Genomic DNA, 19,607 nt, shown 5'->3' on the forward strand with positions numbered 1-19,607 from the left:
GTAATATATAAATAGCATTCCTCGGAGACAATATATAACTTTATAGGGAGTGTTTTGCATTTTCAAAGCGCTGTATCACAAAATAGCAATGTTATTTACAAAATTTATTGCTCGAAATTGCGCTTTGTACAACATTGAAGCTTACCTTTGTTGTCTGTGTCTTTAATATAACTAATCAAATAGATGATGGAGATATACTAAGACTTTGCTTTTGTAATGCCTGTTTCATATTATTCCAGTATAATAAACCAGTAGTGCTGGAATGAAAGGAAAGGATGGGAAGTGGAAGTAGACTTTCCGAATGAGAGGATGCATGGGAAGGGAAGATATTTTCTTTCTGTGCATTCTCTCCTCCGTCGATGAAAGGTAGGCAACGCATATGCAATTGCGTATGTCTATGGGCAACGGTCACTTCGCTATTTCAGCGATTTCAGGTGGCCGCTTGCTCGTTTGCCACCTTATGGAAAAAAATGAACTGTTTTGAAGGTGTTTAAATGAATCCAGTTCATAAGCTGTTAAATTAATCGTTATAACTCAAGTGACATTTGAAAAAATATTTGAAATTATAAATACGTTCACTATATAACTTTATACTTTCGTTGTTTTTAATATAATAACGTTCGTAAGAAGTAACGTGTAAAGGAAGAAATATCGAGGGCTCTAACAGCTTAATCATGGTAAGAGTCCCATTTCTTGGAAATCACATACACTAATTCTGGTTCTGCAAAAAGGTACTGGAGAGTAAAATGAATAACAAAATTTTAATATCTTTATTACTTATCAGATTTATTTTACAATTTACCCCACTCAATCATATCGTCAACAACTCCTTGCAGTCTTTCATAGTATCTGTCGTCTAACTTAACCTTTACTTCTAATAAATCAACCTTATCAAAATCTGGTACATCATCTTCTAAAGTAAATATAATAGGTGCGATATACAAATTTAATTCTAAACCAAACTCCAAATTATCTTCGAAATCCATTTCGAATTTCTTCTTTGGGTACACTATGTCTATATCAATGTCAAAATACTTAAGGTACTGTTCCATCGTTTCGTGATACATATCCTTTAGATGAACGAAATGATTTCTACGGAATTCTTTGTCTGTAGCACCAAATATGAAGAATAAGAAATCTACAATTGGCGATCCGTAGTACATTAGTTGGTAATCGACAGGAATCACATCCGTTATTTCCCCCTCCTGAAATGTGACAATTAAATTAACACTGGCAATAAAAAAAATGTTACAATTAAATTAAAACTGGCCATCAAGAAAAATGTAAAATTAAAATTAACACTGGCCATCAAGAAAAATTTTAAATTCTAATTAATACTGGCAAAAAAGAAAATATTAAATTGTAACTAATACTGGCAATAAAGAAAAAGGTTACATTTAAATTAAAACTAGTATTAGAAAAAATATGTTTTTTCTAAGCTTTTGATAATCTTGATAGGTTATATTTAGGCTCTGCATTTCAATTCTAAACAAATGTAAACTACCAATATAACAAAAAAAATGACAGTAGTCATTTAAAAAAAGATTAGGTCTCTTCCTATGTAAACTACGATGGGAAATTTAATTAGGTTTTGAAGTAATGTGACAGTAAGCACTTTTTTATTGTATCGTGGAGGAAAGCTTCGTGAGATACCCAGTCTTTTGGATGAAAGACAGGGTTATGTGAGATTCTTACTAAAACCCCCTCGGTTGCTAAACAAGTGCGACTGCCAGGGTCCTGGGATCTCCAATGGAATCCACCGGACCCTCTGCACGACCCTAGGAAAATACTTCCTCGTGCCTTCACAAAGATTCGATAAGATCGCACCACGCAATATTTCTTGTCTTTAAGGGATCACAGTAAACATATAGCAATGTAATAGAAAATTAAATTACCGTTAATTTCAATAGTATGTTGTTCATTCTGTAATCACCATGGCAGAGACATTTAACATCAGTTTTATGACCAGTCAAATAATTTTTCATATATTCGTCTGCTTTTTTATCTATTTTATCCTTTATTTCATTACTGAGTCGGTTTGATGATACTTTGTACATATTTTTGCAAAATTCAACATAATCATCGCCATATTGTATTGAAGGTTTTAAGCTTTTTATTTTCTTTTCAAAATATTCCGGTCTTTTTTGTTCAATGATGAAACTCAAGGCGTGAAATCTTGCTAATTGTTGCACGGATAGCTCCGCGAACTTTAGTGGCATTACATTCATCCTGTATATCGTTGTGAAACCTTCTTTGTTAAGATTTTGCATTATTATTGCCTCCGTATCACTTTCATTGTAAGATTTTACAGATTTATATCTTTCATCTAAAGGTACATCAGCTTCTGTTTCCAATTCTTTAAATACTTTACTTAAATCATTATAGAAAAATAGTTCCCTAGAATAAATATCGGAAAGGTTGATTATTTTTACATGTTCCTGTGATATGACTCGCTTTATAAACATATTTGTTTCTTTTTCTCCTTCATTGGTTCTACCTTTTAAGTCTACTTCATATAGCATAGCCATGTAGTTACCACCTTCTGTGGATATAGACCTGCTTAGAATATTATAGTTTAAATAACCTTCTTCATGAGCTATCTTCTTTAATACCGCTTTAAGTTGACAAGGCAGTTCATCTTGATGCGTACTAACTAGTTTTGTTGTATCAAAATCTTGTAATTTCTCTTCGATTTGCATTTTTAATTTTATCAACGTCAATCTAATAAGGAAGTTACAAATGGAATAAAATTACTTTCAGTTGCGAGTGAGTTTATATATATAGGTATATAGCAATATAAAGGTAATGTCATATTTGAGATGTTTTTATATTTGAGATAAGACAGAGGTGAAAATCTATTTTAAGATAATTGGTCTTCCAAGAGCATTGATGAAGATGTGTTCAACAGTACATTCTTTATATTACTCTTTCGTATTGAGAAAATCTTATTTTATTCCCAGGAAGTGTTCGGTTTGTTTTCATATTGAGACAACTAAAGGAGGTTATATTAGTCTGAATGAAACCAAAGACATAGATTCTATACATTGATGGCTAGTCCATTTTTAACGGTTTCTTGGATACTCGTCTTTCTTTTGTTTTCACAAATAACCTTATTTTATGTAATTCGTCACTTTATGTGTTTACTTCTACATTATTTATTTCTTTGTGAGAAATATTTTAACTGTGAATAGCTCTTTAATATTATTATATAATGTACTAGAAGTCACGCCATCTCTGGAAATTTCACACGGGATTAGTCTTCGAGAATGTTTGTTTGATTTTCTTGATTCCTACTGATAACATTTTCTAGATTTCTTTCATTATCTTTATATATATTTGCATTTTTAATACTTCTATATACTTACATATTACCTAATTAATCGTTTAACTTTATAACATATGACTTGCTGAATCATTTGTTTGTAAAACAAATTACGTAAAGGAATTTGACACGTAGTTTAAAACTCTAGATAGAAGTTCTTGCACGTTGTTGACTTCGTATGTATTTTCGCTAATTGTTCGATATTTAGACTTTGTTCTTCATCATCATCATCAGCATCCTGCCCTTGTTCTTAAAGAGCATCGGCATAATCTGTACTACTCCTCAATACTTCTCTATCACCGGTCATATCTGAATTTACCCCCTTACGCATATCCTTTTTCACACAGTCTATCCATACTTTCTTTGGTCTTCCTCTGCTTTTGATCAACCATAATTCTAAATAAAAGCCTTTGACTATAAAGGAGATATAAATACTTCTTTTCCATATTAACATATATGAGTAAAACGTATTTATGTGTTCGCTAATTTTTCTTAAAAAGGGGTATAAAATTTTCGTTTTACGTATTTAGTTAACTACTGAATAGTTTCAAAAACACCAACATTTCAGTGGTAGTGTTGTAGCTCTCATTTCCAGGGTACCCAAAGTACATTGTGGCGGTACAGTACTGCAGGATGACAAATGAATACGGTTGCTTTATTGACTTTATTGAACAGACGTTAGAATCTTTGACACATTTGGATTCCTGACAAGTATTGTGACAACTCTTGGTTATATTGCGTTGTTAAATTATAGTCCTGTAAAGTCTAAGGCTCCGTGGCCGCGGACGAGAGCGAAAGCGTGACCGTGGCCCCGTCCCGATGCGTTGGAGGAACAGAGAGGTTTAGTGGGTATGCCTCCGCTATGGAGGAGAATCCCACATAACTACCGCGTCCCCCCCCCCCCGGGGGGCACGGAATATACATAAAACATTCCGCTCTGGAAAAAAAAGGGTAGGCTCCGTGCCCTCGGTGGGGACGTGTAACTATGTCCCCAAGCTAACTAGCTGATAACGAAAGTCTAAGTATTTCACCAGTACCAGCGTTAGATTAAAGAAAAGATTAAAAAAACTAAATCGGTCCGTTCTACCGTTGGAGCAGAGGTTTTAGTGAATAGAGAAACGTATAAAAATCAATATGAATGAATTAGGTCAAGCCTCAATCATACAGCAAATGGAAAAAATGTGTATGATCTGATTTAGGTAACATATCTGCAAAATATTTTATACAGATTACTCATAAACGAGTTACTTTTCGGTATTTTTTTTATTTTAATCGATTTTTAATTGATTTTTTTTAAATTATATTTAAAAAGTTCTTTAGTTAAGAATATATTTTTGGTATAAACATGTAATTTTTTTTTAGTATAATACTGGGAAAATGTACAAATGAATAAGCCAGTAAGTTATTGGCCAGGTCAAGTAAATATTCAATATTGATTCGGAGTGATATTTCGTTTTTTACTTCATTACCGGGAAACCGTACTGAAGTCGGTTGAAATGCGCGTAAGTTGGTCAGTAACCTTCAAACGGTAGGTAACAAACGATTTTTTCCCTGGAATGACGCGGGAAAAAGTTTGCCCGTTGTTTTTTCTAAACGAGGTCATGCCCAGAATTTATGGAAATAACAGAAATGTAAATTAAAAAATGACATTTTATACTGTAACCATTATAATTGTAATTAAAAGTAATATGTTTGTTTACACGTTTCGAAACAAATGGATAGATTGAAGTCATTGAAACTCTGATAGGGTGTAGGAAATAATCGTGTTGGACGTAGAAAGAAATTTGATTAAGAAACATCTGAGATTGGACAAACAGTGCCCGTCGCTTTGCGCAAAATAGGCAAAGATTCGTTAAAATTCCAACGTCTAGCAGTAGAAGGGTACAAAAAATTGATGGATGTTCCAAGGAAGATAGAGTGTCGTAAGTCATCATCAACCTGCTCTTATCCCTATCCAGTGTCGGCATAGTATGTACTACTCCTCCATACATCTTTATCAGCCGTCATATCCGAATCTACCCCCTTCCTTCGCATATCCTCTTTCACACAGTCATTCCATACTTTAGAGAGTGTCGTAAGTATCTTTATTAAATAAAAAAATAAAAAAGACGTTAAAAAACTATGATATTCATGAGAATTATTCTGTATTTAGAAGGCTATTTTTACTGATTCAGCTGGGCTGTAATAAAATCTAGGTTTAAAGTTAATTACCTTCCAAATTGAATCAATGCAATCACAGACATTCTTTTGAATTCGATGTAAATATATTACAAAGAAATCCGTTCACTTAATAGGATAAAGGTTTTGTTAAACGTTGCGAATGCAATCCTGGACTATGCTAATTGATGCAACACTTTCTAATAGTATTACTTTGAATTGAATCCTAGTAATTGCATTCCTACGTTTCAATTACTAACTACAACAGATCAGATTAGCTTTGTCGTCGATCTTTTTATTCTTTTAACAATTATTTACGTCTCTTCTTCATCACTGGGAATTGATAATTGTTTAATAAGAACAAATATTATAGAAGTAAGAAAAAAAGAAGGTGAACCTTCGAGTTATTTAATTCGTCAAAATAGCGAAGTGACCGCTGCTCATAGACATCTCTATTTGCAGATGCGTTGCTTATTTTTAATCGACGAAGGTCAAGCACAAATAGAGAATATTTCCCCTTCCTATGCCTCTTGCGCCAAATCAACTACGCCTTCCTATCATTTTCTTATTGGAAAAGGTTGGAAAGAGAACGTCGATTAAAATTTTGTCGTCACTTTAATCCATGTCTCGTTAATCGTCTTTTGTTTGGTCGTGGTATTGCGCAATTTGATTCGACGTTTTCATGCATCCAACAAAATATTGTCTATCACAAAAGTGTCATTATATTAAGATGATATAAACCATATCACACATAAGTTATTTGTCTTAGTTGTACCAGTATATAGCAAGTTATTGTTAAGTAAATATTATATAAAGATAATGGATATCTAATCTATAGATAGTAAATTGTTACGTATTATGTACATTGTTATATTACGTAAATATTGTTAATTATATAAGAATTTGGAGGTCGTTATTGTTATTTTTTATATGACGTCTGATTTATAATGTAACTAGATGTCGCCTGCGACTCCGTCTATATAGAATTAAAAAAAGGTTACATTGTTTCAACTTCTTATCATATTATAACGGTGCCTACACCAAATGAAGTCTATGTGAGTGTTTTTATTTAGTTATAACGGGTATCCTCTTAGCTATGTTAGGCTGTAGCCGTTCATCTGTTCTGGATGGTTACGTGTTAACGAACATCTATCCATTCAAACTTTCTTCATAATATAAATATGAAGTGAGACGTAAGATTAGTATAAAAATTAAGATAAATATTGTTAATATATGCTAGGTAACGTGGAAGATAGGATAGGAGGCATTTCATTAAAGGAGATTAAAAAAAACTCATTTGACCCTTGTATAATCTTATATCTTTATTGACGAACAAAAGAAATATTTCTCTATACTTACATTATAAAGAGGAAAGATGTATTTGTTTGAACAGGCTAAAAAAATATTAAACCAATGTTATTTTTTTTACTTTTTTATTTTTTTAACTGTTAGGAAGCTACACTAATCCCGGGTGACATCTTACTAATATTATAAATGCGAATGTTTAGATGTAAGTATGGATGGATTAAAACTCCAGAACAGCTAAATTTGACAAACGTAGAACATAACCTGGAAGAACACTAGGTTACTAATTAAGTTTTTCTTTAATTTGCACGTTACTGCTAATATTTTTTTAATACAATAGAAGTAAGATGTGTCGTTTTATTTTTAAATTATGATAATATTTTATCAACGGAAACATAGATAAATATATCTTGTGTCTATTTACTTTGTTTATATCAAGAGGTAATTTTGATATAAAACATAATCATTACAGTTTAATTAAATAATCTTATCACGTTGTTAAACCTTTTCTCTTTGTTCAGGTCTAAATAGTAGATATTATAAAATATTAGCATTTTTTGAACACACACAGACACATGCACACACACAAACGCAACATTTTAATAACATTGTAAAAAGTAGGCAAAATGTAACTTTCAATGGTATTTTTACATTAAATTTCTATAAATCACTGTTTAATTTAATGTATTTTATATTAAAAATAGTAGATGTCAAACTCGAAAGCGACCGCGCGAAACTTTAAAAGAAAACTTAGTAGCCTATGTTTCCAGGCTATGTTTTAGATCTATTAGAAATTTCGGCGAAATCCATGTATCCTTTCTGGAGATATCTTGCAACATTCATCCAGCCAAACATTCGCATTTATATTAGTAAGATTGATAATTAATAAACAGATATACATTTTGTCCTTTATTTAAAATGACAAGAATTATTTCTTTCGATTTTGCTAAAAATAATTAATTCCAATATTTAATTTCGTCATAATGAATACCGCCACTGGGAAAAATTAAATTAATTATTTTCTTATAATTTTCCATTATCAATCATATCATCAATAACTTCTTGAAGTCTGGTACGAAATCTATCGTCCAATTTAACTTTGTATTCCGAGTCTTCTGATAATTTAAAATCTGATATATCATCTTGTGTTATAAAAAATAATGGTGCCAAAAATAACATAAATTGCAAACCATAATCCAAACAATCATTATATTCTCTTTCGAATGTTTTCCTTGGGTATATTTTTTTTATATCAATCTCAAAATACTTTAAATATTTTTCCATAGTCCCGAAGTATACATCTTTAAGATGCTTTAAATGCTTCCTTCGAAATTCCTTATCAGTTCCACCATAAATAAAGTACAAGAAATCGATAATTGGAGATCCGTAAAATAGAAATTGATAGTCTATAACTATAACATCAGACACAATGCCGTCCTGAAAATAATAATAATATTATTTATAGCGTAAACTTTGTATCCAGTTTTAAGTAAATATTTATAGTCAAGTCGTATTAGGCATTTACTATGCTAGTGCGTATTATATTACGACCACATCACCACCTAACATCAGGTCGGATCATGGTCAAGCGCTAGCTTAAACAAAACAGTAAATACTGGAACGAATGAAATTACAAAAAAAAAGTCGTCGGACTTCGACCAATGAGTGACTACTGTTTAATAGTGTGCTTAGTTTAAAACTAAGCTAGAGCAAATTGAAAATTGCCAGTCAATTGCTTATGTACAGAATACTAGCTGACGCCCGTGACTCCGTCCGTGTGCATTAAAAGAATATTAATAAGTATATGTCCTTCTAGACTATGTTCTATAATTGTGCCAAATTTGAACAAGATCCGTTGATCCGTTCCCAAGATACATTCAAACGTCTATCCATCTAAACATTCGCATTTATATTAGTAGTAAGAAGTAGATAAATTACCGTAATTTTCATCAATATGTTATTCATCCTGTAATCACCGTGGCACAAACATCTGAACTTCGTCCCATTACCGGTAAGATAATTTATGTATTTATCTAATAATTCCGGTAGTTTTGCGTCTAATTTGTTTTTAATTTCACCATCCAAAGTCTGTACTGAACAGTTATATAATGTTTGACAAATCGAAATGTTTTTATCTTTATATTCTATTGATGGTTTTAAAGTTTTAATTTTCTTGTTAAAAAAATTCAATCTCTTATGTTCAATAGCTATACCTAAGCTGTGAAGTTTTGCTAACTCTTGTACAGACAATTCTGCAAAACTAATCGGCATTATGTCCATTCTATGAACAGTATTATAACCTTCTTTAGTAAGATTATTAAGTATTATAACATCTTTATTACTCTCTTGATAGAACTTTACAGTTTTGTACATGTCTTCTTTTGGTATCGAAGCTTCAATTTCAAGTTCCAATATAATCTTACTAACTTCGTTGTAAAAGAATAATTCTTTATCATACAACTCTGCTACATCTAATATATCTGTTGGTGGTATTGTTTGTTTTATGAAAATGTTCAATTCTTTTTTACCTGTTTTAGTTTTCCCTTTTATATCTGCTTCATACAAACAAGCGAGGTAATTTGCTCCCCCTGTAGAAATTGGTCTACTATGTATTTCATATTTCAAATAGCCGGCGTTCAGAGATATTTTTTGTAATATTTTTTGAAGTTGCAAAGGTATTTCTTCTTTGCATGTAGAAATTAATTTTTTTCTATCAAATTCGTGATATTTTTCTTCAATTTCCATTTTCTTATTGTTAATCTTAGGTGTAGTTTAATTGTCAATTTCTAGTACAATAACATTATCTCAATTTGTCGAAGGATTTATATCTTTTAGGACAACAAGGCTTATTGCACATTTGAGATAATTTAAAGTAAAGTAATTTCTAGTATAAAATAGAATTTTATGTGAATAGTATAGTCATGGGTGACTTAAATAATATTGATGGTTATGTTCACGGTGCAAAGGTGTGAATCAGATCAGTTAACCGGGTTGCATTTCAATTCAATTTGTATGCATAGAGTTATTTGCGTTTCATGTTACGAACTGCCACCAGGGGGCTCGTGGTACTTTCACACAAATAATTCTAATACATCGCCTTGAGCTGAAAATGAAGAGCCGTAGCTCAACGGTTCAAGCTTATTGCTCCGAACTGTTGAACCGATTCAGAGCAGATTTTCACAACTCTAGAATCGTATTTGTTTTAGTTTTGCAAATTTAGTCAAAGTTAAAGATTAAATAGAGAAATTAATTTAATATTTAAATAAAAAAAAAAACAAATCTAGCTTCTTATACTCTTAGGAAAAAGTGTGTATGACTCTTTAATTCTTTAATTATGTAATTTGATGCAATTTATAGAAGGTACATAAATGTCTTACATGAAAGATATATTAGGATTTTGTTTGTTTGTCATAAACAGTTCAGATAACGTGACTAAGTATAATGCTTATCAAAATACAATTACTTATCTTTTATTAGTTTTGCTATTGGCGCCATTTAGGCGAGAGGATATATTACTACAGACTTTACAATAATATTGAACGATTTTTAAACTTTTTATTAAGTGTGCGAATTTTTTATTTAAGGATATTATTAAAGCCTGTCAGAAAAAAAATGTGTTAAGTGCAGATGTTGTGATTAAAAGTGTACTAGAAACGAAGGTTATGCCATATTTAAGAATAAAGAAAGACAGACGAGATATTGTTCAATTGTTACACTGAAAAGCTAATACTACGGTCGTAGGGACGACTTAGATGTTAGACAAATCAGGACAGATTATTGAGGCAAAAGTATCCTTATAGATTGGGCAGTTTGTTCAGATGAAGGTGAGGAATACTTTAATGGATAGTTTTATAAAGTGTTCACACAGTTTTAAAAAGTAAGGGATAAAGAAAACTATTAACAATTACATTCACAATTTATTATAGTTTGTCATTTTCAATCATTTCTTGTACGACTTCTTGTAATCTATCTTTAAATTTAAGATCAACGCTAACTGTGTGCGTTGATAAATCATCTTTACTTAAATCTGGAACTTCGTTTTCGTCCGCGAAAAAGAATGGACCCAAAAATAACAAAGATAATAATCCAAAATCTGTGCATTCATGAAAATTATCTTCAAATAGTTTTCTTGGATATGTTTCATTTACATCCATTTCAAAGTATTTGAGGTAGTTCTTCATAGTTGCATAGTACAGGTCCTTTAAATGGTCCAAATGATTCTTTCGGAATTCCCTGTCAGTGGCTCCGTAAATGAAGTACACGAAATCAGCCATCGGAGAACCGTATAATATTATTTGGTTATCGACAGGTATCACTTCTGTTATTTCACCTTCCTGAAAAAGAAATATAAGTTACATTTAGCGGACAAGACCACATATAGGTCCCAAAAGGTTACGTACATAGGAAGGGGGATGATAGGAGTGGTCACAAGGGTCACCAGAAAAATAAAATAAAAATTCCCCTCTGGGTATTAAAAAAAATAAATGGCATTTTTTTAAACTTAAATTTTTTTACACCTTCTGGGGCAATTTTAATTTTCTTTAAAGTCTTTGTTAGTTGTATTGTTTTTTTTATTTCATATTGATAAAGGGTTATTGACGATAACATAATAGCTTTTTTTTAAATATAGCAATATTTGTAGGTCATCGGTTACAAAATTACCCTTCCCCACATCCCCCTTCCTATGTACGTAACCTTTTGAGACACCCTGTATAAGTTTAATAAATAGAATATGGAATTTTTTGTTTAAAAGTATTTTGCCACAGAAGAGATGATGTTTTGTATTAATCGATGGAGGTAAATGAAGAAATTATAAAAGTTATAATTTTTTTTTTGTAAAATCTTGTTCTATACCTTCATTTTCATTAATATGTTATTCATTCTGTAATCACCATGGCATAGACACTTAAACTTTGTTCCATCGCCACTTATATATTTCTTATACTTTTCCAATAGTTGTGAATAATTACCATTTAATTTCTTCTTTGTTTCTGTCTCTAATATTGCTACTGAAGTGTCGAACATTCTTTTGCAGAAATCCAGATTTTTTTCCTCAAATTGCATAATTTGCTTTAAGTTTTTAATTTTCTTTGCAAAAAATTCTGGTCGTTTCCTTTCCATAACTAAACTTAAAGTATGAAACTTTGCGAGCTGTTGTATTGATAATTCAGCAAACCTTAACGGCATTACATCCATTCTAAAAACTGTTGTGAAACCATCTTTGGCTAGATTTTGTAATATAATAGCTTCTGAGTTACTTTCATAGTAAGATTTAGCTGATCTGTACCTTTCGTCTACTGGGATCTTGCCTTCGTCTTCAAGTCCAGTAAAGACTTTGCTCACTTCATTATAAAAGAACAGTTCTCTACAATATATTTCTGACACATCAGCTAAATTAAATTCAGGAATGGAATGCTTTATAAAAATATTCGTTTCCTTTTCACCGACCGGTGTTTTTCCTTTAATGTCTACCTCATACAACTTAGCCATATAATTTCCTCCTTCAGTGGATATCGACCTACTTAGTATTTTATATTTAAGATAACCTTCTTTTTGAGCTATTTTCTCCAACGACGCTTGAAGGCTGCATGGTAGTTCTTTGCTCGTACAAACTACTTTTGTTGTATCGAAATCTTGGTATGTCTCTTCAACTTGCATTTTGAAATCACAATTTTTGTAGATTGATGAACCGTCTATTGTGAAGTACCGATGAAATAAAATTATCTTGATTCACGGAAGACTTTATATTGGTCTGAAATGTTAGGTGTCTTTCATACTTGAGACGTATAAGAAAAAAAAAACAAAAATGTATGATAGTAAATTCGTAATAAAGTCAATAATTTTTTTTTAACAGATACAAGGTTCTATTATGAAATGTTTTTAATATTTTAAGATGGTAAATCAGCAATTACAGATATGTAGCCTAGCTTACCTTTAATAGTTGCAGAAGGAGACACATAGAAAGAATATATTTCTCCTTCTTATTCATCCCGTTCTCTACGAAATTGAGTGTCAATATAAAACTTAGTATACTATAGAATACGAAAGGTCCCTTGAATTCTAATGAGACAGGAAGTAGGATGAAGAGAAGACAAACAGAGAGAGGGAGAGAAAGAAAGAAGGAGAGAAAAGTAGAGGTAGATTAAGAACTAAGAAGCATGTTTTTCACTTTATTTTGTTTTCATAAATGTTCATTGTGAACAACGCTTTAATTAATTACGTTGCAAAATAAATATTGTACAAGCTATCCAACTGTTGAGATTTCATACACGACAATGTCGTTTTACTTTTTTATTACGTTTTTAAATGCCGACAATTAAGATAAAATTATACTTATAAAATTTTTTTAGCAATATTTACATAACTAACTGGCTGTAAAAATATTTTTCTTAAAATGTTGACATGCAAAAAGTTCTTATTCAACTCACTGAATATTGAATTATATATTTTCATTATATGAATATGGATCATGGAAAACAACCCTTTAATAACATCTTCGACAATAATTCAAAGTTGCTTTAAAACATTTAGTCTTAAGGATAAAAATAATTCAGCGCTTGATGATAAAAGATGATAAAATCGTAAATGTAATAAACACGTTAACTGCGTCGTATTTCGTATTATATAAAAATTTCATTCATGACGTAGTTTGTTTTATAAATTTAATCTAAACATGTTATTATTTTTCTACAGGTGCTGCCAACACCATGAAAGAAACTGAAAATCAAAACAAACTCGCTTAAATACGCCATGTTATCGAATATTTTTATGACGTACATATATCTAAAACTGGAACAGCAATGCAAAAATATAACAAAACGAAAATACAAGAACAAGATGAATCGATACATCGTAAATCTTATAACTACCACAATTATATTGGCCTCACTACCTTACAGTTGCACGCTCAGTTTGCCGAGTGGAGATCCCGCACCTGGTAGATCTCCTGGACCACCTATCAACTTCGATACCGATATAATTAAAGATAAAGAAAATTTGAAATACATTGACGATGAATTAGAGACTATATTAGGCGTACCCGTTGATGAAGCAGCAATCTATGATGAGACAACGACAAACGATATAGAAACAACGACAAAGAGTGATGTGGTTAGTGTAAGTGAGAAGGGGATTGGTGCCTGTGCCTTCGCAAGGATCCCAAGTGACAGTGCCGATATAGTTACGTTGAGTGAGAAAGATAGTGATATTAATTTGACAGTCAGCCATGCGGTGTTCGACACTGACGAACTTGTTAGAGGAGTCATTTACGATGGTAAGTCTTAAACCAATAAGATTTCATACTTGACTACACACTTTGATTATAATAATCATCAACCTGCCCTCGTCCCTACGGAGGGTCGGCACAGTATGTACTACTCCTCCATACATCTCTATCAGCCGTCATACCTTTTTTTTTTTTTTTTTATGGTCAGGAAATGCATTTACGCACGCCTACGCCGGGCGGTGCAATGGCGTAGGGAGTGTGGGACTCGCCGGCCACAGAAGGTGACCAGAATACCCACTAAAACCTGACTGCCCTCTGACGCATTATGGCGGGCACCACGGGAACGCTTTAGCTTACTTCCGTGGGCCCGCCTAGCCGTCATACCTACCCCTTCCTACGCATATCCTCTTTCATACTGTCCATCCATACTTTCTTCTGTGTTCCTCTGCCTCTAGTTTCATTATAATATTTATGATGGATATAAGATTGTTGAATTATTATAAAACAATAGTATAGTATCTCTTAATATCTCTTGCCATAAAATACAGTTATGTGAACTAATCTGTCATATCTAGTTTGTGTAAACAATAATACCCAAGTCATTGTAACAAATAAATTTATGAACAATTAAAGGATTTGCATTGTGATAAATTATACTGACGTAGTTTGTATAATAATATTGTAGTTCAAATATTTATAACAAAGTCAACTTTTTCCACGTGTCATTCAACGTCGACAGATTCTTGGCAAACACTGTGATTTACAATTTGGAATATGTTTTGTTTTTTTATCATAAAGTGGCCAACGAGCGAGCGGCCACCTGAAATAGCTGAAATAGCGAAGTGAGTGTTGGCCATAGCCAATTGCATATGCGTTGCCTACCTTTAATCGACGGAGGAGAGGATGCACAGAAAGAAAATATTTTCCCTTTCCATGCATTCTCTCATCCGGAAAATCCGCTTCCACTTCCCATCCTTTCCTTATAAGAAAAAGGATGGGAAGGGAAAGAGAACTAAATTAGGCCTCCGGGACGTTTCTATTCCTTCTTTTTTTATTTGTGTTTCACCTTGTGCTAGGGGACCTATGTTTAACATACTAGTATGAGTAAATCGGAGTAAATTTTGATTGTATAATTGTAATGTATGCAATTATATGCAAAGTTGTATGTATATATGGTGCAGGTTGGACCGCAACGGCCGTTGACGCACCATTGAGCACTGGGGGAATTGCTAATGAGCAATCAGTGTAGCAGCGGGGAGCAAACGTATGGGATTTGATTGCATACAAATATTCATTAAACATGAACCAATGGTTACTGATAATAACAATAATAGTTAATTAAAGCTTCCATAACTATTAATGAAGGTGTAGATTTCTCACAGTAAATCAGTAAGGCAGTAAGATTATCGTTCATTACCAATCTAGGGAGTGTAGCATGAAAATTTACGAGAAAGTATTCGTTATGAATAACATTTTTATTGGATTTATGCAGCCTCTCTATTTTTTATATCATAAGGTAGCAAACGAGCGAGCAGCAAACTAAATTCGCTTAAAATGAGAAGCGACCGCTACACATAGACATCTGCAATTGATGGAGAAGGGGACGCACAGAAAGAGGATATTTCTCCTTCTACACAGTCAAATACACTTCCCTTTACAACCCGTTCCGTATAACAAAAGAGGGGGATGTAAAATAAGCCTGAAATTAGGTCTCCGACAAGCACACTCATCAGACAAAATGCAGAAATACTTCCGCTTCACGCCTATCTTCTGTATGCTCGTGGTATTGCACCGAGTGAGTCGCCCAAATCGTGTAACAGAATTACACAGACAAATCTAAATATCAGCGTCCAGGTAGACTTACTTAGCTGACATGAATGCTTCCAGAATGCATAGCTAACGAGCCGCGACCTCATTAATACGATTGTGGTCTTAACAAGCTGTCGAACGAGAATAGTATCATTTACATAATACACTGCCGTATGTGTATGAGACATGCTTGGATGATGGCGAATAATGACTGCAATGTATTAGCGTCTGCACTACAACGCCATTTTGAATGTGAAATGTAATTAAGTACGTGCAATTAGTAGCAAATTATACACCTGTTGACTGACATTAATTCAGTTGTAAGCTTAATAGTATAAAACTAGCTGTCTCCCGCGATTCCGTCACGGATTAAAAAAGCCTATGTGTTCTTCCAGGCTATGTTCTACATCTATGCTAAATTTCAGCAAAATCAATGGAGCGGTTCCAGAGATACCTTCTAACAACATCCATCCATCAATGGCATGTATTAGTAAGATTAGATTTAATTTAAAAAAATACTAATATAAAACAGAAAGTAATATTTTTTCATCATCATCATCATCACCAGCTCACTATACGTCCCCACCGAGGGGCTCGGAGCCTACCCTAAGTTAAGGGTGATTAGGCCATAGTCAACCACGCTTCAATATTTTTTATAATATATTGAATAAATCGGATTGGCTTTACTCACAAGATACTGGGGAAGAATACGAATAATTAATATTTAAAAATTACTTTTATTGAGATTAAAAGCTTGATAAATCATTAATTAATTATGAATAATTTTCACAAGTGTATTTTATATACAATTTATTATTAATCTCGTCTTTATTTTAGAGAATAAACTTAAAGTTTTATAATCTATACAAAGATTTGTCGGATCGTTAAGCGGCCGTCTGTTCGTTGGTGCGTCATTGCCTCCGCTAAACTCACTGACCCGACAAATTATTTGATTGTTTTCGTAAATCGTGAAGCCCAAGTCGTGAATACATTAATTCGTATTTATAAAAATTTACTTGCATAAATGACCTAAAAATTGGATACAAGTGCTTCCAATTTACATGATAACACAAACGAAAAATGTTACGCTATCCATTCGAACAAATCAGAAAAATCTTGGTAGAGAATGTTCTAGATGAACTTATCTAACATAACGTACTAATGGAGACAATATTAAGGGATCACTGAAATTCAATGGAATGGAATGGAAACTGGAGAATGAACACCAAGTGAGTTGACACTACGTGATTGGTAGAAGTGAAAGACAGAGAGACGATGACGATACCAACTTCTAAGTTGTACAGTATGTAAGTATGTCAAGATATACTATCAAAAGATGTGATATCACAAAATTTAGGTCAGCGAAAATGTCATTGTACCATTCGTTATTCACAAAAGGACTGTTTTGGGATTAACTGAATGATCCTTGAAATGCTTCTGACTTATTAAACTGAATTAAACAGATTATGCTAATGGAGCTAGTCTCTTTGGGGCAGGGGTGGGGGCAGGAGGTGGGGGGAGGGCATGACCCGTTACTTAAATGTCAAAGGCGAAGTCAAAGTCAAAACTGCTTTATAACATGGAATTTGCCTTGTATGCAAGTTTGCTAGACAAGCGTTTAGGGACCAACTAAAACTCCAAGCCTAATACTACGTAAAATGTCCTTTTAAGCACATTTAAGTAAGGTTTTTAACTAAAATAATGAATAACTATTTCAGTGTGTTATTTTATTGTATGAAGACACTGCAATCGCACTAAGATTTACCACTAGATCGATTTGTTTAGTTGTTCTGTACAGAGTGTAAGAAGAAAGAACTAATTAAACTAATAGAAAACAAGACAGGAACTACGATTTTATAAACACAATAATAGAAAATGAAAGATGGGAAAAGAAATAGGAGAAGACCAAGAATAACACGTCTTAAATAAAGCAGAAACTTGAAGTTGTTTCATGACTTTATCAGACGATAACAAAAGTATTGAAAATTTCTCTATCGACAAGAATGCCGTATTTCTTAGTCACTTTCATCGAAAATAAACAATATATAACAAATTGTTTTCATTATATTATTGTATCCGATAGTGCGTCGATCTATCACTATAAGTAGTCTTTTGTCTCACTCGATAAACAAAGGACGGCCCCAAAATCGAATCCCTTTGATCCTCTAAGTATATTGTGTCTTCAGATAAACGATACAAAAGTTCCTTAAATCTATAGCTTGTTAGACTCCTCCAGAACCGAAGCTCCTCCGTATTGAAGTTGATTAAAAATATAAATAATATTTTGCATTCATATTTAGATGTAAAAAAATCTCTTCCAACTTCCTCACTTCGAACAACAAAGAACGAAATTCAAATTTACCTTTTACCATTGATTTCTGAGACCAAAATCTCTATAACATATCATCATCCCTGTCATTATCTTTAACAATATCTTTTAAACTTCACTATCTAACGATTTTGGGGTCAGAAACCCATGATAAATTAATTTCAAAGTCGAATTCAAGCGTCGAACTGTTCCAAATGAATTTGATATTATTTGATAAGTAACTGCGACGTGGAGTAAAAATCTTCTATCGTTTTACTTATTTTTTTTACAGCTCACGGCGACGATGAACTTGTTTAATAAAGTCAACTCTCAATTGTTTTTGCGTCGTGGAATTAAATTCTTCGCGTCCTGATAATATTTTCTAGATTTTTCCATCTTTTATTTAATAAAGATGTTGTAGAAATAATCTATTTTCCCTTTTAATTTTTAAATAGATGTGTCCTTGAGTGATTACGTGAAAGTTTTCACTTTAATGTACATCTTTCTAATCTTACTAACATTATAAATGTGTATATTTGGATGGATGGATGTTTGTTTCAAGGTATCTCCAAAACGGCTGCATGGATCTCGCTGAAATTTTGTGTTTTTTTTTAATTTAGCGCAGACAGAGTCGCGGGCGACAGCTATCTAAAATAAAAGAAATCAAATTCTTTATTATAAATGGTTTTAAAAATAAAATACATACCTGGTACAATTTCATATTAGCTAGGGTTGCCCTTTTTGCATAAAAAAACAGGATGTTATTATGAGGTCTGCATCATTAAAGCAACATTTAACGTTGTCATCAAATTTAAATGAGGCTTGTAAGCAGTTGTTATTTAGCTTGTTAAATGTTTATTTGTTCCTGTTTGAAATTGCCTTCCCTATTATAATATGAAGATACAGGATGTTTTGTTATTCCATTCTATGGTCAATTTTTATACCCGTGGAGAATATATTTTTTGTCATAATAATAACAACATATCTCCCGCTCGTAATCCAAAGGGGTAGGCAGAGACCATGGACCTCTATTTGATGAGGCTTCGCTACACCTGTCTTGTTTCGTCTACTTTCATCTACATCATCATCAGCTCACTATATATATGTCCCCACTGAGCGGCTCGGAGCCTACCATAAGCCAGGGGTGATTAGGCCATAGTTAACCACGCTGGCCAAGTGCTGGTTGGTTGACTTCACACATATCTTTGAATTTCTTCTCAGATTTGTGCAAGTTGAATCACGATGTTTTCCTTTACCGTAAGAATCATACATCTACGCATATTTTCTAGTGTTCTTAATACCGTCCTTCTTCAATATTTCATAACAAGAAACATTAAGTAAATAGATATGTATTATTATTTACTTATTTTACTAATGTTTTACATATTAAAGTTAAATCCACATAAATCCTGCTTTTTTATCCCTACAACTAATTTGTGCAAATTTTACAAACACGCACAGTATGTCCCAAAAGTCACATA

General features: G+C 32.5%; 3 protein-coding genes across 3 annotated transcripts in view; 1 reads left to right on the top strand and 2 right to left on the bottom strand.

Moving 5' to 3' along the window:
• Positions 1–762: 762 nt before the first annotated feature.
• On the bottom strand, positions 763–2,744 carry LOC106121089 (uncharacterized). The gene is made up of 2 exons (XM_013316584.1): positions 1,896–2,744; positions 763–1,205 (listed from the first exon to the last, which is right to left on the bottom strand). The coding sequence occupies exons 1-2, from the start codon at positions 2,697–2,699 to the stop codon at positions 792–794; spliced, it is 1,218 nt and encodes a 405-aa protein (XP_013172038.1). The 5' UTR covers positions 2,700–2,744; the 3' UTR covers positions 763–791.
• Positions 2,745–10,688: 7,944 nt separating this feature from the next.
• Positions 10,689–12,498, bottom strand: LOC106121068 (uncharacterized). Its single transcript, XM_013316560.1, has 2 exons — positions 11,639–12,498; positions 10,689–11,118 (listed from the first exon to the last, which is right to left on the bottom strand). The coding sequence occupies exons 1-2, from the start codon at positions 12,440–12,442 to the stop codon at positions 10,705–10,707; spliced, it is 1,218 nt and encodes a 405-aa protein (XP_013172014.1). The 5' UTR covers positions 12,443–12,498; the 3' UTR covers positions 10,689–10,704.
• A 1,123-nt stretch (positions 12,499–13,621) lies between these two features.
• LOC106120978 (uncharacterized) overlaps positions 13,622–19,607 on the top strand; it is a gene marked incomplete at its 3' end in the record, with an annotated part of 73,623 nt that continues 67,637 nt past the window's right edge. The window contains exon 1 of the mRNA XM_013316449.1: positions 13,622–14,057. Within this exon, the coding sequence (XP_013171903.1) occupies positions 13,622–14,057 (436 nt within the window). The remainder of the gene's footprint in view (positions 14,058–19,607) is intronic.

Source organism: Papilio xuthus, unplaced genomic scaffold (genome assembly GCF_000836235.2).
Source record: "Papilio xuthus unplaced genomic scaffold, Pxut_1.1 DF826945.1, whole genome shotgun sequence".
NCBI classification, from domain to species: domain Eukaryota; kingdom Metazoa; phylum Arthropoda; class Insecta; order Lepidoptera; family Papilionidae; genus Papilio; species Papilio xuthus.